The 26,268-nt window shown below is 40.2% G+C and overlaps 1 protein-coding gene across 12 annotated transcripts in view; it reads right to left on the bottom strand.

The window, feature by feature from the left end:
* The window catches only part of PSD3 (pleckstrin and Sec7 domain containing 3), a 626,723-nt gene that overhangs the window by 115,570 nt on the left and 484,885 nt on the right, over window positions 1–26,268 (bottom strand). For all 12 annotated transcript variants that reach the window (XM_085004345.1, XM_021077991.2, XM_085004352.1 and 9 more), the window contains one exon: window positions 16,285–16,328. In XM_085004345.1, the coding sequence (XP_084860471.1) occupies window positions 16,285–16,328 (44 nt within the window). The remainder of the gene's footprint in view (window positions 1–16,284; window positions 16,329–26,268) is intronic.

Genomic DNA, 26,268 nt, shown 5'->3' with positions numbered 1-26,268 from the left:
ATGTGCTCATTTAAAAAAATTCTCTTTTCTTTTTGCTGTTCTGTCACTCCCCTGCCCTCCAAGTTGCTGATCCAGTCTTCTTTTTTTTCACCCCTTAGGGCTGCACCTGCAGAGTACGGAAGTTCCCAGGCGAGGGGTCGAATTGGAGGTACAGCTGCCGGCCTCTGCAACCTATAGCACAGCTCCCGGCAATGCCAGATCCTTAACCCAGTGAATGAGGCCAGGGATCAAACCTGCATCCTCATGGATACTAGTTGGTTTTGTTACCACTGAGTCATGAAGGGAACCCCGTGATCCATTCTTCTGTATCATCTTATCTGCTATCTATTTCCTCTGGTTTATTTTTAAAGAAACTTATTATCTTATTATATTCCTCAGGGTTGTTTTTTTTTTTTTTTTGGTCTTTTCCAGTGCCCCACCCATGGCACATGGAGGCTCCCAGGCTAGGGGTCGAATCGGAGCTGTAGCTGCTGGCCTACGCCACAGCCACAGCAACGAGTGATCCGAGCCACGTCTGCGACCTATACCACATCTCACGGCAACTCGGATCCTTAACACACTGAGCGAGGCCAGGGATCGAACCTGCAACCTCATGGTTCCTAGTCATATTTGCTAATCACTGTGCCACAATGGGAACTCCTATTCTTTAGTTTTTAAAGTTCTGTTTGGAACTTTCTAATATTTTTTGTTTGTTGAACTTCTCACAGTATTTATCCATTCTTCTCCCAAGTTCGGCGAGCATTTTTATGGCCATTACTTTAAATCAGGTTAAAATTACTTAAGTCCAGGAGTTCCCGTTGTGGTGCAGCAGAAATGAATCCGACTAGGAACCATGAGGTTGCGGGTTCATATCCCTGGCATCACTCAGTAGGTTAAGGATGTGGCGTTGCCAGGAGCTGTGGTGTAGGTCGCAGACATGGCTCAGATCCGGCGTTGCTGTGGTTGTGGCATAGGCCAGCAGCTGTAGCTCCGATTTGACCCCTAGTCTGGAAGACTCCATATACCACTGAGTGTGGCCCTAAAAAGCCAAAAAAAAAAAAAAAAAAATTACTTAAGTCCATTGAAGGTCTTTTCCCATGGTTTTATTTTCTTTCATGTGGAACATGCTGCTCTACTTCCTAATCTTGCTTGACTGTTTGTTTCTGTGTATTACTCAAAACAGCCATTTCTCCTTGTGTTGATGGAGTGGGCCCACGTGGGAGATGAACTGTATTATACAATCTTGCCCTAGTTCTTAGTTATCTCTTAAACTGTATCTTTGCTTGCTTCAGCTCCATGGAGTTCAGAAACACAAGCCCCTGATGGCCTGAGGCTGGCATTCAAGTTATGTCTCCTGTGTAACCTGGGGTGCCCATCAGCCCCAGTGGGGTGGTTTTAACGGTGTGAGTAGTGGGGCTGTTTGTCCATTGGCTCTGGCTGGACTGCGTAACATAAGTGGCAGAAGGCTACCCACCCTCTTCATCTGTCAGTGCCACATGCCACACAGGGTCAAGGGGGGTGGAACTGCCCACCCCCTGGGACTGCCACTGCCATAGAGGGAGCAGCTTCCCATCAGTTTTGTTGGTGCTGCACACCTGTGGCTCAGGGTTAGTGGACAGGGTTTCTAATTTTTGTTGAACTTCTTATTTTGTTTATGCATTGTTTTTCTTATTTCATTTAGCTGTCTCTGTGTTCTGGCAGTCCACTAAACTTCTTTAAGAGGACTGTTCTGAATTTTTTGTCTGACAGTTCATAGGTCTCCACTTCTTTAGGATCAGTTTTAGAGATTTATCAATTTTCTTTGGTGGTGGCAAATTTACCTGATTTTCAGGATCCTTTATTCCTTACATTGTTAACTGAACACGTGAATAACTTGGGCTCCTCTTCCAGACTTTGCAGGTTTCCCTTGATAGAGTCAGTTCTCCACCAGTCAGAAAAGTTTGGGTTTTTGGGTGCCTGCTAGTAACATCCTTGGACAGGCAGGATTATGGTCTATTTTTGAGTGAAGCAACTGCTCGAGCTCCGAGGTTGGGCATGTGGGTGCGTATCACTGGCTGAGAATGGCCTCTGTGGTTGGCTGGATTCTCAGGTCAGGCTCACTAGATGGTCAGGTCTGGCTACCATACTCAGTAGTGGATGGAGCTACGAATTACCTTTCCTAACCTGGTGGGACAGCACGACAGGACCCACAGCCTGTGAGGCTCATTGTTTGGGACTCTGACTCAACCAAGAGTGTGCACAGAAAATCCTAGTTTGATGAAGGCTCTGGTTTTGGAGGAAGGCTTGGACTGTGCTCTCTGTCCAGTGCCACTGCCAGCAGGCCTGTTGATGGGCTGCACAGCTTCCTGTGTGCGCTGGTTAGGTGCCCGCCTTGGGTATCCAGCAAAAGTGGGGCTATGCATTAGTTTCCCCACCTGAGCTCAACAGGAAAGACAGCTCCACAGCCTTTCTGATGCTCTTTGTGTGTGGTCTTGACTCAAGCTGACCTGTGCGCCAAGTTCCCTGGCTAAGTAGGCCAATGGCTTTCCTATGGGGGGAAGCTCTGCTCACACTATTGGCTTGCACGCTTCTGGGTTATGAAGCTTGCGGGTGTCCCTGCCAACCGTTCTCGTCAGATGAGGCTGGGGCCACACTGCAGCAGGTGTGGCTCTGACTCAGCTCTTCAGCCTGGGCATGAGCAGACCAGGCTTTACCAGCTTAGTTCTTCATCAGGATCTACACCCTGCTGAATTGCCCTGGTCAGGCTGAATCACTGATTTGGTTCTGCAGATGGCAAAGCTGCTGGTTGGGACTCCTAATTGGCTCTGCAGGTAGGAACTTGGTCTGGCAAGACCCACACGAAGATGCCTGGAAGCCCCTCCCCCTCTCCATCTCAATGAGATGCCCAGTGTCTGATGAGATCCCTCTGAATCCTACGGTACGACATCAGAGTTTGGGCTTCTGCAAAGAAACAACGCTGGGGTGGGGGTGCTGGTGGGCCTCCCGGTTCTCTCTTCCCACAGGGGGAACCACAGGTTCAAGGGAGACCTCCCCACATGGTGGGTGCTGAGCTGGTCTCGGGAAGAGGCCACTCAGTCAGTCCATAGCCCATCATGTCTCTGAGTGTGTATAGGGGTTGCTTCAGAGGCACCTGTGTTCCAGGAATCTCTCAGTGGGAAGAGTTAAGCTGTTGTTCTTGTGAGAGGGAGTAAAGTCAGGAATAACCTATGCTGCCATCTGTGTGATGTCTTTACTTTTTTTTAATTTGCAGTATAGCTGATATACAATATAAGTTACAGGTGTACAATATAGTGATTCACAATTTTTAAAGGTTATATCCTCCATTTATAGTTGTAAAATATTGGCTATATTCCCTGTGCTGTACGGTCCTTGTAGCTTATTTTATACATAGTAGTTTGTACCTTGTAATCCCCTACCTTTACGTTGCCCCTCCCCACTTCCCTCTTCCCAGTTATAACCACTAGTTTGTTCTCTAGATTTCTAAGTCTTTTGTTGTTGTTGTTGCTGTTATATGCACTAGTTTAGATTCCATGTAAGCGATATCACACAGTATTTGTCTTCCTCTGTATGACTTACTTTATTAAGCATAATACCCTTCGAGTCCATCCATGTTGTTGCGAATGGCAAAATTTCATTCTTTTTTTTTTATGGTGAACAGCTTTGTGTGTGTGTGTGTGTATGTGTACACATCTTTATCCATTCATCTGTTGATGGACACAGGTTGTTTTCACATCTTGGCTATTGTAAATAATGCTGCTGTGAACACTGGGGTACACTGGAATAAGTAATTTTTTGAGAATACAGAATTTTCAGTTGGCGGGTTCTTTCTCTCAACACTTTAAATGTTTCTTCCTACTTAAGATGGTCTGAGTAGTCACATGTTCTCATGTTTAGCCTTTTCATAGGTAAGGTGATTTTCTCCTCTGGCTTCTTTCAAGACCCTTTCTTTATCTTTGATTTTCTGCCATTTGTAAATGATATATCTAGGTGGTAGTTTTGTCACACCTACAATTTTTATCCTGAATGGCTTTCTCTGAGTTTCCTAGATCTATGGTTTGGTGTCTGGCATTAACGTGGGGGAAATTTTCAATTACTGTTGCTTCAAGTTATTTCCTTTGCTCCAGTCTCTCTCTCGTCTCTTCCTGGCACTCATTATCTGTATGTTTTTTATCTTGTGTAGTTGTTCCACAGTGTTTGGACATTTCGTTCCTTTTCCTCTTCCTCGTTTTCTCTTTGTTTTTTCATTTTTAAAGTTTCTACTGACATATTCTTTAGCTCGCAGAGATTCTTTTCTCAGATGTGACCAGTCTACTAATGAGCCCATCAAAAGCATTCTTTACTTCTGTTACAGTGCTCTTGATCTCTAGCATTTTTTGATTCTTCTTAGATTTCCATTTTTTTTGTTGTTCACACTGTCCATCTGTTCTGCATGCTGTCAACTTTATTCATTAGGGTCGTCAGCGTATTAATCATAGTTGTTTTAAATTCCTGGTCTGACGACTCCAAACCCCTGCTATATCTGAGTTTGGTTCTGGTTCTGTCTCTCCAAACCATGTTTATCACCTTTAAGTATGGCTTGTAATTTTCTCTTGAAAGTCAGAATCACTGTGCTGAGTAAAAGGAGCTGCTACAAATAGGGCTTCAGTAATGCAGTGGTAAGGTGGGGAACACAGTCACGCTTAGTTCTCATCTGGCCTCCGTCTTCAGCGAGCCTGTGCCTCTCAACTCTGAGTACCACATGAGCTTCTCAGAACCCATTCCCAGCATCAAGCAGAATAGCCTCTACCCTCGGCCTCACTGGGCAGCAGACCCGGAGGGTCAGGCTTGCCTCTGCTGCTTTAGTTCTGGTTTCTCAGTCTGTGTTCAAGTTAGGTCCTCCCCGCCACATCCTCCAATCGAATTCTCTGGGGGTGCCTTGTGCTTTGGATTACATAGTGGATGACTGACTTCATTTGACTCAGTATTTTGTGTACATGCTTCTCTAGCCAGAACATTAAAGACAGGAGTGGGGTATGAATCAGGAACATCCTTTTTATTTTATTTTATTTTATTTTATTTTATTTTATTTTATTTTCCCATCCTAATGTAACGTCATAACCTCACTGCCACCCAAGAAGGTAGAGGTGATCATCTCAGTGACAAAATCAAGTTCAGACAGGTCAACTTCACATAGGCAGGACCCATGGAAAGTGGCTGGGTAGCAGGGGCCTCCCTCATTCACTGTGGAGCACAGTGGGCAGCAGGTACCCAGGCCCTAGCTCACCTTTAGGAGGGAGCCAGGCCAGCTCAGAAGCATCACAAGGAGCCTTCAGCTGCCAGACAGGGTGCAAGGCAGTGGGATCAACAAAGTGATTAAGAGCTTTTGAGGGGCTCACAGTCCAGCAGGGGAAACAGATACAAGTAATAATGGGTAATATGTTTTTATAAAAAGGAGTATTACAATATGCAACTCAATAGAGTTGAGCACAAAACAGTGTAGACCAGAGGGGAGGAAAGCGTTCATATTAAATACGCTGAATCACAAGCACAAGGAATCTGTATGGAGTCTAACAGGGTGACAGATTGTGGTGATTACTACACAGCTCTGTAAATTAAGGAAAAAAAAACTAACAACCGTGATACTGAACACTTACATGGATGACTTTATAATATAAAAGTTATACCTCAATATATCTGTTTTTTAAAATGAGTACATGGTTGAGTGCAGGAACAGAACGCTAAGTTGGATATCATCCTAATTAGGTGATTGATGGAAAGTAAAGTGAAGAACAAAGTTATAAAAATGTGACTTGTTATGGGGCTTCCATTTTATATCATATTATCCCACACAGCAGGATGAGTTTAAAATGGATGTCTTTGTCAATTATCAACATTAAAAAAAAAATCAAGTTAAATTTTAAAATTCTGATGAAAATGGGAAATCTATTGGATTGCCTAAAAATACCTTATTCTGAAACAGGCACCTTAACTGTAAAAAAGAGAATAGACTTTTATTAGAAATGCTAAGCTCTATCATGAGCCCTTTAACGCCAACAAGAATGCTGCCAAATGGGAGGGGATGCAGGCTTTCTGAAATGAAGGCTCTGACGGCATGAACAATGACTGCAGCATGCTTTCCAAACTCAGCAAAACCTAACACTTGTGTCAAGACACATGTTAGATGTTTCCAAAAGATCTACTACAAAATTTTTTGTGGGCAACTAAAAAATAACTTTACCTTATTACTTGTCTGACTAAATTTTTTACCTGTGAAAATATAGGTTTGTGTGTATATCACAATGTACCAAACACGCAATGAACTCCAAAGAACTATGGTCTAAAATGTCCAAGTGCATGTCAGCCATTGTGTGCGTCCACAGAAATTCTATTTATTGTATTTTCTTTTTGTGTCATTCTTTAACAAAAAGCAAAGGCTTAGCAATCGATAGAGATGATATAAAATTCTAAATCATCAGCATATTAGAAAAAAAAATGCCTTTCCTTATATCCCAGGCTCCGTAACTTTCTGCATCTCAGATTTAAAATGGCTTTGGGATGAGTGGGCTACTAATGTTATCGTCACAAACCATCTGCTCTCCAACCTGTCTGCTCTGCATAGTCTGCAGATAATGTCTGTACAGTTACATCATTTTCACCATCATTCTTGTGGGTATTATAGCTGTTATAACAATAAAATCCTTAAAAATTCTAAGTATCTACCTCAATCTCATCATTAAGAGAGATGCTACTTACACAGAAAGCAGACATGTTTTTTAACATGCCTTCTTAGAGCTAAAGATTAGATGAAAAAGATGTCTAGTTTCATATCTACTTAAGTTCAACATATTTGAGGTAGATGAGAAAAACAGGTACTTAGAGATTAAATGTGAAGTGTGAGGTGTGATACAGCTTCTTAATAAATTATACTTCACTGGAGTTATTCGAGTGAATCTTCCCTAATTCTAAACCCTGAACTCTTTCTTTAAATACCAAAATCTGGGAGATGGATCTACATTCAGTATTATTTTTAGCCAGCAAATTTTTAGGTGACGATCAATTTTCAGCTCAAAATCTGATTCAGGTGAATGATCATCTTTTTATAACTAAAGCACTGCTCTTTTTTCTTTTCTTTCCTTATCCTATACTCGGAAAACATTTTCACTGAATTTATAAACAGACCACCAGACCAATAACATCCTTTTCACGTCTACCCTTCATCAATATTCTTATAGTGGTCTTCTCAATTTGAGAACTCCACCTAATAATAACATTACAATTATTATTATGCTGAGAGTCCAGTGTGATTAGTATTCCCCAGTCAGGAATGTGAGAGTGATTGACAAAAAGCAATGATGGTGGCATTGTCAGTTTATTATCAATGGTACTTCAATGAGCACAAAGATTATCTACAAAATGTTTAATAGCAGGAGCACCACAAATGGAGAATTGAGTTCGAGTCCTTCTTGATAGTCAAATATCTCACAGTTTTATTAATTCCTCCATGGTTAGTTCTCTTTCTACCAGTAATTCCTAATGCCAACCCTCTTACCTCTTTGCCCACATACTCAAATATTTCTTTATACATTACTATATTCACTGTATGTACAACCATTGTCCAACTGACAGCAACTTCTCTTTGCCTTAATTTTCCACTAGTAATTATTATCAAATTACAGATGGCTATACGAAAGTTTAAAATGATAATTACTCTTGGATTTCTTAGATCAAAGGACCACATAAATGTCTTGATGCATAATAACTTAAGAGTCTGAGAAAGGTTTTCCTTTATCTACATCTAATATAAAGAAATACTATCATGTTAAGTTCATGCATCTAGATTCATTAGGGTACTAGGAAGATAGTTACTTAACAGAATAATTCACTGTAAAATGAATTACTATGATTTCTTATTTATGGAAATAAAATAATTTTACTTAAAGGTAAAAAATATTTTAAAATAAGACAAAGAAGTACTCTTTTCTTGAAGATAAAAGTGGAATTTCAGTTTTTCTTTTTGGAGAACTAATGTCGACAAAAAAATTGAGAATTAGAACAAAAGAGAACATAACAAAACTTAAATGTAAGACAACAAATTACATTCATCAGCTAAAGGTGCTTTATCTAAGTCAGTCTAAGTTAAAAGAAAAACTCTCTTAAGTGAAAATAAAACTATCCTTTTGAGATGGCCATTTCCAAAAAGAGCAAGAATGGAGACTACATTTTAACTGGTACGTATTATTCTCTAAATAAAATGAGAATCAAAACTGTGTTAAATAAAACAGGAACTGGGGCAGGTAATAAAAGTAAAAGAGGTTTAGAAGGGTTCTTTTCTTGCAAAAGACTTTTTTCAGAGATTACATAGCAAAGAGACTTGAGAAGCATCGTCAAATCCAGATTTAGGCCTTTGGAGTATACAAAGAATTAACGTGTCCCATAAAGGAACAAGTAATCCCACTGTCTTTATCATTCTCTAACAACAAAGGGACACTGGCTTCCTCTCACAGGCAGCATCACCTATAACAAGGGAGGATGTTTTTGGAGAGCAGTGGTTTCTTGAAAAGGCCATTGATAACTAAAGTTTATTTAAAAAAACAAGAAGACAAACCACAGAATGGGAGAAAATACTTGCAAATGCAATGACTGACAAGGGATTAATCTCCAAAATATATAAATACCTCCTGCAGCTCAATACCAAAAAACCAAACAACCCCATCAATATACAGGCACAAGATCTAAACAACAATTCTCCAAAGAAGTCATATAGATAGCCAAGAAACACATGAAAAGATGTTCAACACCATTAATTATTATAGAAATGCAAATCAAAACTACTATGAGGTACCACCTTACATCAGCCAAAGTGGCCATCACCAAAAAAGTCTATACAAACAATAAATGCTGGAGAGGGTATGGAGAAAAGAGAACCCTATTACCTTGTTGATAGGAATGTAAACTGGTACAACCACTATGGAAAACAGTATGAAGATTCCTCAAAAAACTAAAAATAGAATTACCATATGATCCAGCAATCCCACTCCTGGGCATCTATCCAGAGAAAACCATGACTCGAAAAGATACAGGTACCCTAATGTTCACTGCAGCACTATATACAAAAGCCAAGACATGGAAGCAACCTAAATGTCCAACAACAGAGGAGTGGATAAAGATGTGGTACATATACACAATGGAATATTAGTCAGCCATAAAAAGGATGAAATAATGGCATTTGCATCAACATGGATGGACCTAGACATTACCATGCTAAGTGAAGTTAGTTGGACAGTGAGACACCAATGTCATATGCTATCACTTGAATGTGGAATCTTTAGTATACAATGAACTTATTTGTAGAACAGAAACTGACTCACAGACTTTGAAAAACTTATGGTTTCCAAAGGAGACAGGTTATGGGGGGAGGGGTGGGCTGGAGTTTTGGGATGGAAATGTTCTAAAGTTAGGTTGTGATGATGGCTGTACAACTATAAATACAATAAAATTTACTGAATTTAAAAAAAAGCTAAAAAAAATGACAAAGGACGAACAATGAACTGTTGGTATTTTAAACCACACTACTGAAAGCTGAGGGTGTGCATAACACATGATCTGAAAGACAGAAAGGTCTTTCAGACCTTTGCCACCACCTCAAATATCACCACGATAATTTGATATGAGGGCATATAGAAAACAATTTAATCTAGAAGCAAAGGCAAAGTTAAATTAATAAATGCTTCTTGACTTCATTTATCTCATACATGAAATGACAACATTGGACTGAAGTAGTACTTTTCAAAAAATTTTTCTTAAGTGGAGATTCCTTAAGAAAAGCAATATTAATCTGAATTTCAAATACATATTTTGAAAAAATTAAAATGGGGCTGCTCTGATCAGTTGAAATAGGTGTGATGCTTGTGAAAAGTAGAACTGGGTCCCTGTCTTCTTCCCCTTCCCCCTCACTCACATCACCTAAGGAGGCCCCCAGACATCCCCCTGAGCCCTAGGCTCCATCGAACCCAGTGAGAAAACCAGTGAATACTATGGTCCCTCCAGCTAAAACATTCCATGATTCTATAATTTGATTTCTTCTAAGGCTCAAAAATTAACATCAAATTCCACCTACCATCACATCAAAACAGAAACCTAGGAATAAACCTACATAAGGAGGTAAAACACCTGTACTTGGAAAACCAAGACACTGACGAAAAGAAACTGAAGATGACACAAATAGATGGAAAGATATACCTACGGTGTTCTTGAATTGGAAGAATCAATATTGCTAAAATGACCATACTGCTCAAGGCAATCTACAGGTTAAATGCAATCCCTATCAAATTACCAATGGCATTTTTAGCAGAACAGGAACAAAATATTTCTAAATTTGTATGGAATCACAAAAGACCCAGAACTGCCAAAGCCATCCTGAGAAAGAAAAATAGAGCTAGAGGAATCAGGTTCCTGACTTCAAACTATAACACAAAGTTACAGTAAAATCAAAACAGAACACAAAACAGAACCATAGATCAACGGAACAAAATAGAGAGCCCAGAAAAAAAAACCATGTGTTTATGGTCAATTAATCTATAACAAAAGAGGCAAGAATATACAGTGGAGAAAAGGCAGTCTCTTCAATAACCGCTTCTGGGAAAACTGGACAGCTACACGTAAAAGAATGAAATTAGAACGCTCTAATATCATACACAAAAATAACCTCAAAATGGATTAAAGACCTAAATGTAAGACTGGGAACCATAAAACTCCTAAAAGAAAAGATAGGCAGAACACCCTTTGACATAAATTATAGCAATATTTTGTTGGATCTGTCTCCTAAAGCAAAGGTAATAAAGCAAACAAACGGACCTACTTAAAAGCTTTCACATAGCAAAGGAAACCATCAACAAAACAAAAAGACAACCTACTGAATGGTAGAAAATATCTGCAAATTATATGACTGATAAAAGATTAATATGCAAAATATATAAACAGCTCATACAACTCAGAATCAAAAAAAATAAACAACTAGATTAAAAAACTAGCAGAAGACCTGAAAAGACATTTTTCCAAAGAGGGCATGCAGATGGCCAACAGGCACATGAAAAGATGCTCAACATTGCTAATCATCAGGGAAATGCAAAGCAAAACTTCAATGAGATATTACCTCATATCTGTCAGAATGGCCATTATTAAAAAAAAAATTAAAACAACGAATGCTGGAGACGGGAACACTTATACACTACTGGTGGGAATGTTAATTGCCACAATGGAAAAGAGTATAAAAGTGTCTCAAAAAATTAAATATAGAACTACCATATGACCAAGGAATCCCACTCCTGGTCATATACCCCCCAAAAAAAGAAAAACACTAGTTCAAAAAGACACATGTAACCCCAATGTTCACAGCAGCACTATTTACAACAGCCAAGGCATGGAAGCAACCTAAATGAACATCAATTCATTCAGATGAATGGATAAAGATTTTATATATATTCTTATAAATATATTCCTATGTATTCGTGTGTGTGTGTGTGTGTGTGTATGTGTATGAATATTACTCAGCCATAAAAAGAAAGATATTTCGCATTTGCAGTAACACGAATGGATTTGAAAGCCATCTTGCTAAGTGGATAACTCAAACAGAAAAATACAAATACTGTATGATATCACTTATATGTGGGATCTAAAAAATACAACAAACTAGTGAAAATTACAAGAACAACAAACCCAGACTCACAGATCTAGAGAACAAATTAGTGGTTACCAGTGGGGAGAGGGAAGGGGAGAGAGGCAATACAGGGAATTAAGAGATATAAACTATTAAGTATAAAATAAGGCACAAGGATATATATTGTACAACATGGAGAATATGGCCAATATTTTATAGTAACTATAAATAGAGCATAACCTTTACAAATTGTGAGTCGCTATACTGTACACTTGTAATATATAATATTTTACATCAACTATACTTCAATATAAAAAATAAAATCAGAGAGTCCCCATCATGGCTCAGTGGTTAACTAATCCAACTAGGAATGATGAAGTTGCAGGTTCGATCCCTGGCCTCGCTCAGTGGGTTAAGGATCCAGTGTTGCCATGAGCTGTGGTGTAGGTCACAGATGCGGCTTGGATCCCCCATTGCTGTGGCTGTGGCGTAGGCCGGCGGCCACAGCTCTGATTCGACCCCTAGCCTGGGAACCTACATATGCCATGGGTGCGGCCCTAGAAAAGACAAAAAAATAAAAAAATAAAAAAAAAATAAAATAAACAGCATGAAGGCTGATGTTGTATATGCAAATATATATCATCCACGAATTTTTCAGTAGCACCTTTCCTATAACTAGTGTCCAAAATTACAGATCTCTGAGGAAATGCAGTTCTCTGCAGGGTTGTTATTATTCTTTCTACAGACGTTTGTGTGGACTCCCTCACATGTAAGCACTATGAATCTCAAAGGAGGATATAAAGGGACAAGTCCAGATATGGATCATTTCCTTAAAGAGCTTACAGTCTTAATGGAACATTCCTGCCAATAACTATCATGAAGAATACAAATGATTGTCATCAGATAAAGGAAAACGGGTATTTAAGGGCTGAGCTTATTTCTGGCTGGTAAGATCGGGACCGAGTCCATGGAGAGGGTTCTGAGATGGGCTGTAAGGAAGGGCAGGGGTAACTTGGTGAGCACCCGGGGAGAGGCCGGGGCGAAGACAGGGAACGGCACTTCACAGCAGCTCAGCTGAACTGTAGGCTGGGGAAGGCCAATGGGGGGAATGAGAGAGATGAGTGGCAGAGTGTACAGAGTCTTCTAGTGTTAGAACCAGGGAGGGCTTCAAAATAGGTTAAATCAGGGGAAAGAGGTAGGAGGCAGAGGCAGTCAGGAGGCAGGGTAGGAGCACAGCAGCAGGAAGGGGCGGGGTGCTGGCAGGGCAAACAAGGTAGCCAGGGTGGTTCAAGGGTGACAATGGGAGGCCAAAATCTAGATAAGCTGGCATCATTAAGAGAAACGGAGAACATGTGACAAAGTCAAGACACAGATGATGAGAGCTAAGTGCCAGAGGAAATGTCCTGTAGAAAACTGCAAATGCTGAACTGAAATGTGGGAAAGAGGTCAGAGCTGTCTGCATGGCGGGAGGAGTTTTACAGAGACAGCAGGTGAAGTCTTAGGACACAGTGAGACTGCTGAGAATGGGGCCTTAGTGGAAAAAAAAACATTCTAAATGCTGAACTTTGGGAGATACACTAATGGACGGTAGGAGGAAAGTAAGTCAGAGAAGCATGATTGAAGAGACACAGGAAAGGGGGGGAGCACAGTGTTATAATTACACACACGCATATACCTATTTATCAAAGAAAAGGCTTAGCTTTGATCTAAAGGGTCACATATGTTGATTATGTATAGCAGAGTTTTCTAAAGGGTGTTCTAGGAAACACTAGTTTTAGAAGCTGTTAAAAAGTACTTTGTGATTAAAACAGGGCTCGGGGATTGAAAAGGGTAGGGTATTGGCCCTTTATTTACTGCAGAAATTCCAAAGGGTACCTCACATTGACCCATAAACCCTTTTTTGTTTTACATCCTCTAAATTCAAAGGAGTCAGCTTGAGAAATAAAGATTTTTGAATTTACAGAATACTAAAACTGAAAAGGACAGTTGTGATCATTTCATCCAATCTTTTCATTTATAGGTGAAGCAAGTTAATATGCAAACTACTACATTGCCTTATTCTTGGTAGGTGGTGAATACATGTGGATAAGAAAGCACACGAACAAGAGAGAAATAAAACGGAAGATAACAAATACAACTCAGAGCTTTAAACATTACAGTATTTTTTACCATTTGGGGGATAACCTGTTTATGCCTGTTGTTTTATAACACTTCACAGTGTCAAGAGGAGACAGAGGCCAAGGGTCACATGGCCAGTGGCCCTGCCGATACACAGCAGAGCTGGGCTTCAAATCCAAATCCATCTTATCCTGGAATCTGGGCTTTTGAACAGGATGCCCTGTGCACTTGATGAGAGGGCCACAGAGAGTGCAATTCCTGGGTAAACACCCACTCCCACCCATGGACAGGGCCCAAGATAAAGCTTTCTTGTACCAAACTGCCACTGCACACAAATGTAAATAAAACTTACTGTACCGGAGTTCCCTTCATGGCTCAGCGGTTAATGAACCTGACTAGGATCCATTAGGAAGCAGGTTCGATCCCTGGCCTCACTCAGTGGGTTAAGGATCAGGGGTTGCTGTGAGCTGGGGTGTAGGTCGCAGAGGCAGCTCGGATCCCAAGTTGCTATGGCTGTGGTGTAGGCCAGCAGCTGTAGCTCTAATTGGACCCCTGGCCTGGGAACTTCCATATGCTACAAGCTCGGCCATAAAAAACAAAAACCAAAAACTAAAAAACAAAACAAAACAAAACCTACTGTACCAAATGCAACATATCAACAATCTAGATTTAAAGATTTAAAGAACAGATCCTTAGGAGTATATTATTTTCTTTTAAGAATAAGTTTATAAAAGACTCCTCAAAATATTCTCTCCCGTAATATGAATGTATTTATAATTATTTCATTTTTATTAATTTTTTCTAGAGTGGATATTCTTCATAGATCAAGGTACGCCTTTAATATTTCAGCAAGAGTCTAAGTACATCATTTATGAAAGTTTTCTAGGAAACTCACTTTTATTCATAAGAGATAAGTCCAAAAATGACCACTCTGATCTTAGGCCATGAATTCTTATTAATTTTAGGAAGTTTCCCTTGAAATGATACACTGTCTTTACATAAGCTATCACATATACTTGCAAATATTACAATTTCAAATTAGACTTTGAATTCTTAATTTAAAACAGTACCCTATTCCATTAAGATTAATGAAACAATTAAGCGGTATTAATATTTTGTTTATTTATCTTTTTATGGCTGCACCTGTGGCATATGGAAGTTCTGGGTTTAGGGGTCAAATTGGAGCTGCAGCTTCCAGTTGACTCCACAGCCCTGGCAACACCAGATCCTTAACCCACTGAGCGAGGCCAGGGATCAAACATGCATCCTTATGGATACCATGTTGGGTTCTTAACCTGCTGAGCCACAACAGGAGCTCCTGGTATTGGTACTTTATTCATTCTAGCATGCTATACGTGAGATGTAATCAACTGCTAAAAAATTTTCCCCCCAATGTGCATATGAAAGAATAAGACATCCCCAAGTTATGATTCTGTAAACCTAAGTTCACTGCTCTAGGTCACATGGCAGAAAAATATTTACATATGCCTAATATCAATGAAAATCAAAAATAAAATTCCCATGTAATTCTAATTTAAAAAAAAAACATACTTTGACCTAATTTCTTGATCATTAAAAATTTAGTAAAGACTGCATGCTAACAATTTTGAAAAAAATTAAATTCTTTTTTTTTTTTTTTTTTTTTTTTGTCTTTTTAGGGCTGCACCTGAGGCATATGTAGGTTCCCAGGCTAGGCTAGGGGTCGAATCGGAGCTATAGCCGCTGGCCTACACCACAGCCACAGCAATGCCTATGAGCCGTGTCTGTGACCTACACCACAGCTCACGGCAACACCAGATCCTTAAGCCCCTGAGCAAGGCCAGGGATTGAACCTGTGTCCTCATGGATGCTAGTCCGATTCATCTCTGCTGAGCCATGATGGAACTTCCCTAAAAAAATTAAATTCTTAACTGCTATATTGATTAGTGGAAATTTAACAAGAATGGTATTATTGGTTTACATAGAGTCAGGTATAATTTATCTGGAACAGTATCTCCCCCAAAGTATTGTACCTTGAAGCCTTATATTTTATTGTCAAATGGGTTCAGGAAATATTGCAAATTCTATTTCTCTCTTAGAGACTGACAATACACATCAGCATTGTATAAGCTCCTGGGAGTTCTTTAGTTAAAAAAAAATTAGCTTCCTTTACTCCATCATTTCTCAAGCTTATATATCAATATCCCGGTATAATTAGTGTCATAGGAAATAGGATTAGAAAACCTCGATCTATGATGATAAGAAGGAGACAATTAGAGTAAGTGTATGGCACCAAAATCATCTGCACTAGATTCTGGAATTTTTGTAATTTTATTATATCTGCTTTTTGAATGCTATTTTAAATGCTGAATAGGAACATGCCAGGGAGCCAAGAAAAAGACAGGCTACTCAGGGCTTAGGTGTCTTACACAAAGTAGAGTAAGACTGGTGGGAACTGAGAACTGGCTGTGCATATTATCCTTCTCCAAGGTCCCCTCTAAGGCGCAAAGAAAGACAGTCAGCACAGAGCAAGCGTTTCGTTTACTGAAAGGCTGACATGCAGCATTACTTACACTGCCCATTCGAGCTTCTCATTCTTAATTGAGTTGTAGAGAGCCTGTAAAGAGAGAAAGCAAGATGGAATTAATCTTTTCATCATGTTTCACATTTGGAATTCAGCAAATGACCAAAGCCAAAAGGCTGAGCGAGTCAGCAAGCAAATCGCAGACCCTCGTCGGCTATCCTGCTGGTGCTGTGGGGTGGTGCTCTGTGACACGGACAGATTATTGTAAGTAAGACACACAACACGGCACTACAGATTATCACAGTAAAATATAGGATATAATTAACATTAGACCACGTACTCTGTTTTTCTTATTCAAAATATGGTCCTCCAGTTTTACTACTTTGGATGTTGCAATAGCTATACCTTTTCATTACTGGAATAAGGAGAACTATTTTCATAACAACTAAAGGAGAAAAACACATGGAAGGGAGACTGAAGCCAGATTATGGGAACCCATCTTAGAATAACTGCAGAGTTTCTATCAATGACTTAAGCAGCTTGTACTGGTCTCACTTCGTAATTCTGCTTTCCAGTCAGTGAAGGATTTACTGGTGTGTACAGGGTGGTGGACAGAAAGTTTCTTCAGAGCCTTGATAACAACAACGACACATCAAGTCAGCATAGGGCTGCCTCCCTGACCCTCCCAGCTACTTGTAACCAAGCTGTTCCACCATGTCAACTAACCCAGGAAAAAGCTACTCCACACCTCTAGTTTCTTAATTTTGAGTAAGACGTTATGAAGAAAACACAAGATATAAAAACCAAAATAGCACATTACGGTGAAGAAATGATAATATGTGAATTACAACATTATGATGGAGTGGGAACTTTTTCCTTTAAAGATGGACTTGGACATATTAGACTCAGCAAAGTTTTCGTTTGCTCTGAGATGGGAAAGGGGGATCCAATCCCAACCAGCCCCTCATCTTCCAAACAAGGAAATGCTGGGTTGAGAAGGTTCCCAGGCAGCACAGCAGAGCAGAGGCAGAACTGCCTTGCATTCCCATCTTCTGCCTTTTACTATGTCCTGTCCAGGCGTACAAGGCAGCCTGCATGTGTGTGAACTGCACACAGGTAGTGAACTCCCTTTTCAGCAAAACACTTCCTAGTTCAGTTCAAAGATGCCTAGGTTATAGATTTTATTTTATTTAAGATTTGATACAATGGTCTTTAATCAGTGTCTTGACTGACTCCATGAGAGTTCTTCAGTGTCGCTACAGCAGTCAGTTTAACTACTAGATAATTACAGGAACTCATAAAATTTAGGACACGTTTCCTCAGGACATGGCAAAATGTGTGCTAAAATACAAAAATGAGAGCACCTCCAATGAAAAGAAGGGATAAATTAAGGCACAAAGACTGTGCCATAAACTGGATGTTCTTTCTGAGCTCAAATTTACTGAGAACTACAGCCACCTATTATATAGCTAATGTCTCTCAAGACGGCACACACAGAAGTGTGTCTGGCTCTGGCCTCAGGAGCCTCTTGCGATAAGTGTCTGTAAGTGGATTCTATTACGTGTACGTGCTATCTTGAGCCCAAGAGGAAGGGATAGTAGGCTCAGAAACTGCAAGTGAAAAGAGACAGACCATTAAAGATCATTTACACACTATCACACTTAGTACTAACCTGAGTAACCCAACAATGTGGGAAAGATAAAAAAATGATCCGTTCATAAAGGTAGAAAATGATATCTAAGCAACTAGAAAATTTCTAATAACTTCAATTCTGCCCTAGATCAAAAATTTTATAAATTTTTTTGCCTATGAGACTATTTTGATTAGAGAGATAACTGCTTTTCAAATTAGAAAATTCTTGTGATTCCATCAGCTGCATATCACACAACAAAAATCTATTATAAAGGATCGTGTCAAATTCAACAAACTTGCCTACAGATCAAGTCCTCTTCCTGTGTGTCTATTATAATGTGACAAATCTAAAGGTGGATGTTATTCTCACCCTTTTCCATAGCAAAAATTACAAAGGAATTTTTCCTTTCCATTCAATCTTCTGAATGCTTTATGATAATCCACTACTTTTCTTAAAAGAAGAAAATCTGCTTTGCAGATGCACCCAACACTCACACCCTTCCCACTCTGGTACCTGTTTATTAGCCCAGTTACAAACTGAAGTCTGTGATCTCCCTCATCTCATCTTCCTTTCCTGGAAGCCCTTCACCTCAACCAGTCACTCCTCTGTCCACGGCCTCTCTGTTGACCTGAGAAGAAACCCTATAACTCTTGACTATCCTCCTCTGACTTCACATTTGTATCCCATATATTAGTTCAGGTGTCCTCAGTTTCAAATTCAAAAACCTAAACTCTACCTTTCAGGTAAGGGGACCTAACAGTTGTGTAGCCAAACCATAAAAAATATCTGGGTGGAGCTGGCCTCAGGGACACAGAAATTTAAACTCTGCCCCCTTCAAGCATATCTCATTAAAACCAGGGAGAAAAAATAGAAAACAAAAAACTCTGCCCCCTTCTCCTCTCAAACTCTTTTCTTTTTGTCCCAAACATCCGCACTCTCTGTCTGCTTCACAAGAAACAGAAAACACATCTACCCGGAGCAACACTTTTGTGTCTCTCGACAAGAGAAAACACACAGTTCTTTTCCCCCAGCTCCAGTCTGAAAAGGGTCCAGTTGGTGTGGAACAGGCCTCCTGTCCTCCTGTGGATCGACCCATGGGGCTGGAAAATGCGGACTGCTAGCCAGTCCTGAGCATCCCTACCCTTCTGGGCTAATGGCTCCTCTCTCAGCTCTCAAACTCACACAGGTCCCTCCCAGGCCCACCTCTGCAATGTGGATGCTGCCCTTGGGTCCTCAGAACCTCCCCTGAGAGAAGTTTCAGCAAGTCTTCCCCCCACCTGGTCTCATCTCTTCCACCCAGCAATCCAGCGGCCGTCACTCTTGTCCATTAATACTGACGACAATGAAGCCGATTCAAGGCCACTCTGTAGTGGTCCTGCACCTCCTCACCTTCAGCAGCACCGAATACCCTCAAACACTTTCTTCCATGTTTTCTGGAACATAACACGTCATCTCCTGAATTTTCTTCTCTAATGATTCTCTGGGTCCTCACATCTTCCTCATCTATCCCTCAAGTGTGGCTGGACCTAAGGGTTTGTCTTCAGCCCAAGTGGACTCCTGGGACGTTCAGATCCATGTGGCCACCGCAAGTGGTCCCAAAGCACCACATGCTCTGTCAAGAGGAACTAGTGAATGAAGGCCTAACGGTGAAAGTCTTCTCTCAATCCCAGTAAACCCCACTGTGCAAAGCATTTCATTTCTTGAGCACAAAAACAACACACATGAAATATATAACACAGTAACATAAAACCTACCCAAGTCAGAATCCTAGGAACACCAACAATTTTCTATTAATTGTTACACACAAAATACTTTTACATAGGGAGTTCCCGCTGTAGTGCAGTGGGTTAAGAATCTGACTGCAGTGGCTCAGGTTGCTGCAGAGGCACAGGTTTGATACCCTGCCTGGCGCAGTGAGTTAAAGGATCTGGTGTTGCCACAGCTGCAGCATAAGTTCTCTGGCCCAAGACCTTCCATATGCCACAGGTGCAGCCATAAAAAATACTTTTACGTATATTCCTATCATACAATCAGGACAGCCCCATGTTAAAATCATCTTTATTACCAATCTTTTACCTGCCTACTAATAGCATGAGAACAAGTCTTTGCTAATACAGTTTTTGGGCCAAATTGTTAAAAAACAAGAAACAACAAAATGGGATTTCAAACTGAAAGGGGCCTTAGAGATCATGAAATAATTCTTCCTTTTGTAGATGGGGAAAATGAAGCCCTAATTTAAATAATTCTCTCAAGGTCCTACATCTATTTTTCAAAAAGTTTGACTCAGAAATCATATCAGAAAAAAAAAAAAAAGAAATCATATCAGTCTCAGAAACCAAGTGACTACAATTCAACCAACTGCATTCTCTCCTCTCAACCAACTACAACTAACTGCATTCCCTCTCCTAAAACCAAACTTGACAGCATCGTAAATGCCGGGCTTAGGTCAAGGCCTATGTGAGAGGTAACAAGGCGTGCAGCTCTCTCAGAATTGAGTCACATAATGCTGGTCACTGTCATATTCTTCCTAAAGATGAGCCACTCTTCCTGGGACACACACTTGAGATGCCTGTCAGAAGGCTGATGGGTTTGCTGCACTGACTGGACACTCTCTGTCTGCTCTGACGTAAGGCATTTGCCACATGAATGGCTAAAACTGGAGGTGTATTTTACAGCTTAGCAAACTAATTCATCTCTAGCTACGTGAGGGGGTATCTGATCCAGCTCCAAGAGAGCAAGATGTGTGGGTAAACACTGTCACGGAGGCTGCTGTTTCCCTGTGGCCATGAATGGATAGTTGGAAACAAGTGGAAAGGTACCAAATCCACCTCAGTGGGCAGAGCAGCCCACATGAATTATGTGCAGTGAGGCGACAGCCAGCTGCATCAGGCTAGGAAATGGACCCCCTTAACAACGCTGAGGTCTGAAACCCTGGGACCTGCACATGTTTCCCATAAACGGTGACATGTCTGCAACGTGATTAAGGTAATGATTTTGAAAGGGGAAAGTATCTGGGCTGAGCGGTGTCTATGCCAGAAGGCGGCAGAGGGAGATTTAACAGAGACAGAAGAGAAGGTACAGGAAGATGGTCACAGAAACTGCAGGGACACAGACATACACCGAAGATCGCCAGCAACCACCAGAGGTGGGGACAGATTCTCCCTTGGGCCCTCCAGAGCAGTGCAGCCCTGTCCACACCTTGACTTCAGACCCCTGGCCTCGAACACTGTGGGAGGATAAACTCCTGGGTTTTCCAAAACCACGTTCATGGCGGCACGCTGCAGCGGCCCTAGGAAGTAAATACACGAGGAATAAATGGAAGACAGATGTTTAAATAAAGAATGCTTACATCCACAGGCTGATTTTCAGAAGCATTTCCAGAGTCAGGCTTCTACCCGAAAGCCTGACTAGGTACACACACCAGAATCGGCCAAAGAATTTTTAAAAATATTGATTACTGAGCCCCATCCCAAATCTGCTGGATCAGATTCCCAAAGCAGGAGCCTACCCATGAATATTTCCAAATGCTCCACACATAATTCTGATACAAACCCTTGGTTTTAAAAAAAAAAAAAAAAAAAAAAAAAGGAGTTCCCGTCATGGCGCAGTGGTTAACGAATCCGACTAGGAATCATGAAGTTGCGGGTTTGGTCCCTGCCCTTGCTCAGTGGGTTAACGATCTGGCGTTGCCGTGAGCTGTGGTGTAGGTTGCAGATGCGGCTCGGATCCCGCGTTGCTGTGGCTCTGGCATAGGCCGGTGGCTACAGCTCCGATTAGACCCCTAGCCTGGGAACCTCCATATGCCATGGGAGTGGCCCAAGAAATAGCAAAAAGACAAAAAAAAAAAAAAAAGAAAAAAGACTGCTCTGCAAGGTTACTTGTCTTTTTTTTTTAGCTGAAATTCCTGAAACTTAACCCAGGAGCTAGACAACAATCAAATTATCTCCACTGCGACTAAACAGGACAGAGTGATTCCTCAAATTTGAAGTTCATCATTTTTAAGAATGAGAAAGCAAATTGCTTAAATTACAGAGATCAAGGTATCTTGGTCTAAATTCACTTTTAAGTCTTTGTTCTTCACTTTTGATTGCTTCTCGTCGAGATGATAAAATGCAATTTTATTCAAGGCTCGGCACCATCACTGACAGCCCACACATGGTTCTCCAAGTTTCTCCTGTTAGCATGCATTGTGTAACCATGAGTCTTTCTCTCCCTCTCCAGAAGCACAGTTTGCAATCTATAAAATTCCTGTATTTTAGTTCAATCATCTCTCAACCCCAGTGATTTCTCTTTCTCTGTGCTCTTTGAATTGCTAAGAACAGACAGGATCACAAAGCTTCCAGTTCCCTTTAGTGAGACTCACAGTGACCACAGTGAAATCTGTCCCCAAGAATTATGACATCATCAACACCATGGCTATCCTATTCAAGTGCAATGCTGCTTCATGCAGGTATTCAGATAAGTAGACTTCTGAGTACAGAATTAAATACACACCACTCTAGAAAATGTTATCACCAAGACTGTGTTTGAAAAAGAAACTGGATAAAAATTGATGATTACCAAATGAATTTCAAATTGGTTAGAAAAACTCAAAATATCTTAAAGTAATGGTCCTCAATTTTATTTTCTTCCCTATGCCTTAAAATAACATTGAGGAACTATATTATCCCCTCATCAAAGGAGGCCTCCCTAAAACTAGTATTTAGAATTGACTCTGTTTTCACCACTACCCTGGAAGCTGTTACACATGTGCAACACGTCAGGTAAGGTCATGGGTGAGAGCTATCCCTTCTCTCTCTCTCTCTTTATTTATTTATTTATATATTTATTTATTTATTTTTTGTGGCAGAAGGCAATTGTCAAGCAGAAGTAAAAAAGGATAAACAGCCTGAAACTCTTGACCACAGGTAGGTCCATTTTAGGGAGAACAACATACTAAAGTTGAGTTTCTGGAAACTGATTCCCTTTAAATTACCTGTGCTCCTGTACCCAGTGCAAAGTGTTCATGTACCCACACTTAAAGAGCTTGAAATTGGAGTTCCCAATGTGGCACAGTGGAAATGAATCCAACTAGTATCCATGAGGATGTGGGTTTGATCCCTGTTCTCGCTCAGTGGGTTGGGGATCTGGCGTTGCTGTGAGCTATGGTGTAGGTCACAGACATGGCTCCGATTCTGTGTTGCTGTGGCTGTTGTATAGACCGGCAGCTGCAGCTCCGATTCGACCCCTAGCCTGGGAACACTTCCATATGCCCTAGGTGCAGCCCTAAAAAGAAAAAAGAAAAAAAGGAAAAAAAAAGAGCTTGACATTAAAGAACATATATTAATAAGCAACTCTGTGGGCATTCATCTCTTTAGCTCTCATTCAGGGAAACAGAAGCATGCCCGATATAAAGTAACTTATTTTGAGTTTGTTTTTTTTCCCCACATTTATATAGTTATATCTATTTTTTGAATCCATTCACCACATAAACAGAGTGAAAAATCTATGTCCTGGACAGTTAACTTCCCTCACGCTGTGGTACACTTACAAATGCAGCCAGCAATGGCAGAAACATCAAACCATTAGTGTCTGACTCCACTGAGCAGATGAGCCAACAACAAACCAAAACAGACACTACGACATTATTGAAACAAAAGGGCATCTGAAGTACAATTGGTATGTATGATTCATCACAAAATAAACAAACATGAGCACACTCTACAGGCCAGTGGCATTATGCGAGGTACAGAAGACCCCTGTCTTCGAGGGCCTCTGATGTAAGGGTCGCATAGTGTGCCACCAATCCTGCCTGACCTTGACCTAATGGAGAATTAGTCAGCTAACAGAATCAACTAACTTTTTACTTCCTGCTAATAATGTGCAAGACATGCTCACACTAGTGGTATCTAACATGTCATTGATATTACAAGTAGTTTTTAGAGAAAAATTTAATAGAAGTGAGGACAGATCAGTCTTGGGATCTAAGAATTTGAAGTGGGGGTGGAGAGGGGGTTTGACAGTCACTAACCTGCCGTTTCAAAACCTGGCTTTCATTTTCTAAACACATGCTACCACTCTAGTACTCTACTTCAAAAGGATCTTAGAAATCGCTTGGGCAAACTCTCAAACTAGTTCTTTCCCTAGTCTCCCTCCATTTCCCTGTGTCCCCCATTAATTCTTCTCCATGGTTATTTATGAGTAACATCACTACCTATTGCCAAATCCCAGGCATGACTCCATAACATAAGAAATGAACACTTTTGTGGAAGCAACCTAAATGTCCATCGACAGAAGAATGGATAAAGAAGGCGTGGTACATATACACAATGGAGTATTACTCAGCCATAAAAAGGAATGAAATAATGGCATCTGCAGCAATGTGGATGGACCTAGACATTATCATGCTAAGTGAAGTTAGTCAGACAGTGAGACACAAGCATCATATGCTATCACTTGTATGTGGAATCTAAAAAAAGGATAAAATGAACTTCTTTGCAGAACAGAAACTGACTCAGACCTTGAAAAACTTATGGTTACCAAAGGAGACAGGTTGGGGAGGGGAGGGACGGGCTGGGGATTTGGGATGGAAAAGCTGTAAAACTGGGTTGTGATGATCACTGTACAACTATAAATATAATAAAATTCACTGACTTAAAGGGTAAAAAAATGAGCACTTTTAAATTGCATATGAGAGAGAATAAAGGGGAAGGGGATTTCTCTAAGGGGGAGGAGGGGCACCAGAAGCTTTCCTGATTGCTGTGACCTAAAACAGGAACCACACCTCCATTGTCTCCAAAGGGGCATAAATGCAGCCAAAGAGAATACTAAACATGTACACCTCTGAAAAGATTTGGTAAGTGACTCTGCAGGTGCACTAACCCAAACTTGAAAGTGAATAAAAGTGTAGCTTCAAACTATCATGTACAAAACAAAACAAAAAAAAACAACAAAAAAAAACCCAAAAAAACTATCATGTACAGTGATGCAATATCCAAACTATTACCAACGTATGCACATATACTTTCATTTCAGTAAGTCTGGGGCTGGAATTGGTCAAGAGGTGTCATGAGTATTTCCACAGAGCACATTCTTTCTAGATTGTCTTTTCTATGCCTTATGATTGCCCTTCATTTGACTGGCTGCTGCGACTTAAGGAAATTTCTTAACTAAGCTAGTACAAATAACATTATTTAAAATGTAAATTGATTTAAATACAAAATAGCCACTGAGTTCGTTTTTTAAAACTTAGGTATAATTGACAAGCATATTAGGTTCAGGTGTACAACATAACAATCTGATGTTTGTACTAAGCTCTTTGCTGAGCAAGAACTTAAAAATTTTTTTCCTGGGTAAACATATCCCTCAACACAATAAAAGCCATATATGACAAGCCTATTACTAACATCCATAGTGGCTGCATCAAATTACATAAAAAGTGGAAAGCTTTTGCTCTAAGACCAGGAACAAGACAAGAATGCCCATTCTTACTGCCTTTTTTTTGGGGGGGGGGTCTTTTTAGGGCCATACCCATGGCATATTGAAGTCCCCAGGCTAGGGGTTGAATAGGAGCTGTAGCTGCCAGTATACACCACAGCCACAGCAATGCCAGATCTGACCTGCATCTGTAACCTACACCACCGCTCACGGTGATGCTTGAGCCTTAACCCAGGGAGCAAACTGGCATCTTCATGGATATTAGTTGGGTTTGTTAGCAAAGCGCCACCATGGGAACTCCATTCTCACTGTTTTTATTCAACACAATATTAGAAGTAGTAGCCAGAGCAATTAGGCAAGAGAAGGAAATAAAAGGCATACAAATTGGAAAATAAGAAGTAAAACTGTCACTATTTTGAGATGGCATGATATTACATATAAAAAATTTTAAAGACTCCACAAAAAACAAATGAAACAAAACCTACAAATCTGTTAAAAATAACTTAATTCAGTTAAGTTGTAGGATATGAAATCAATATAAAAAATCTATTGATTTCTATATATTAATAATAAATTATCATAAAGAGAAATGAGGAAAACAATCCCATTTACAGTTACAGCAACAAAAATAAAATACATAGGAATAAACAAACACAGGAAGTGGAAAACCTAATAGTAAAAACAATAAGACATTAGTGATAAAAGATGACCAAATAAATGGAAAGATATCCCACATACATGGATTTTAAGAATTAATATCATTAAAACATCCTATATTACCCAAAGCAATCTACAGATTCAATGCACTCCCTATCAAAATTCCAGTGGAAGTTTCCATAGGGATAGAAAAAACAATCCTAAAATCTGTATGGAGTCACAAAAGACCCTGAATAGCAAAAGCAATTTTGAGAAAGAATAAAAAATCTAGAAGCATCACACTCCCTGATTTCAAAATATATTACAAAATTATAGTAATCAAAATAG

The sequence above is a fragment of the Sus scrofa genome, chromosome 17 (genome assembly GCF_054392235.1).
Source record: "Sus scrofa isolate SSC_HxYL_T2T_F1_AM1 chromosome 17, Sscrofa_HxYL_maternal_Yorkshire_Landrace_v2.0, whole genome shotgun sequence".
Taxonomy (NCBI): Eukaryota; Metazoa; Chordata; class Mammalia; order Artiodactyla; family Suidae; genus Sus; species Sus scrofa.
This window is presented reverse-complemented; position numbering and strand designations above follow the sequence as displayed.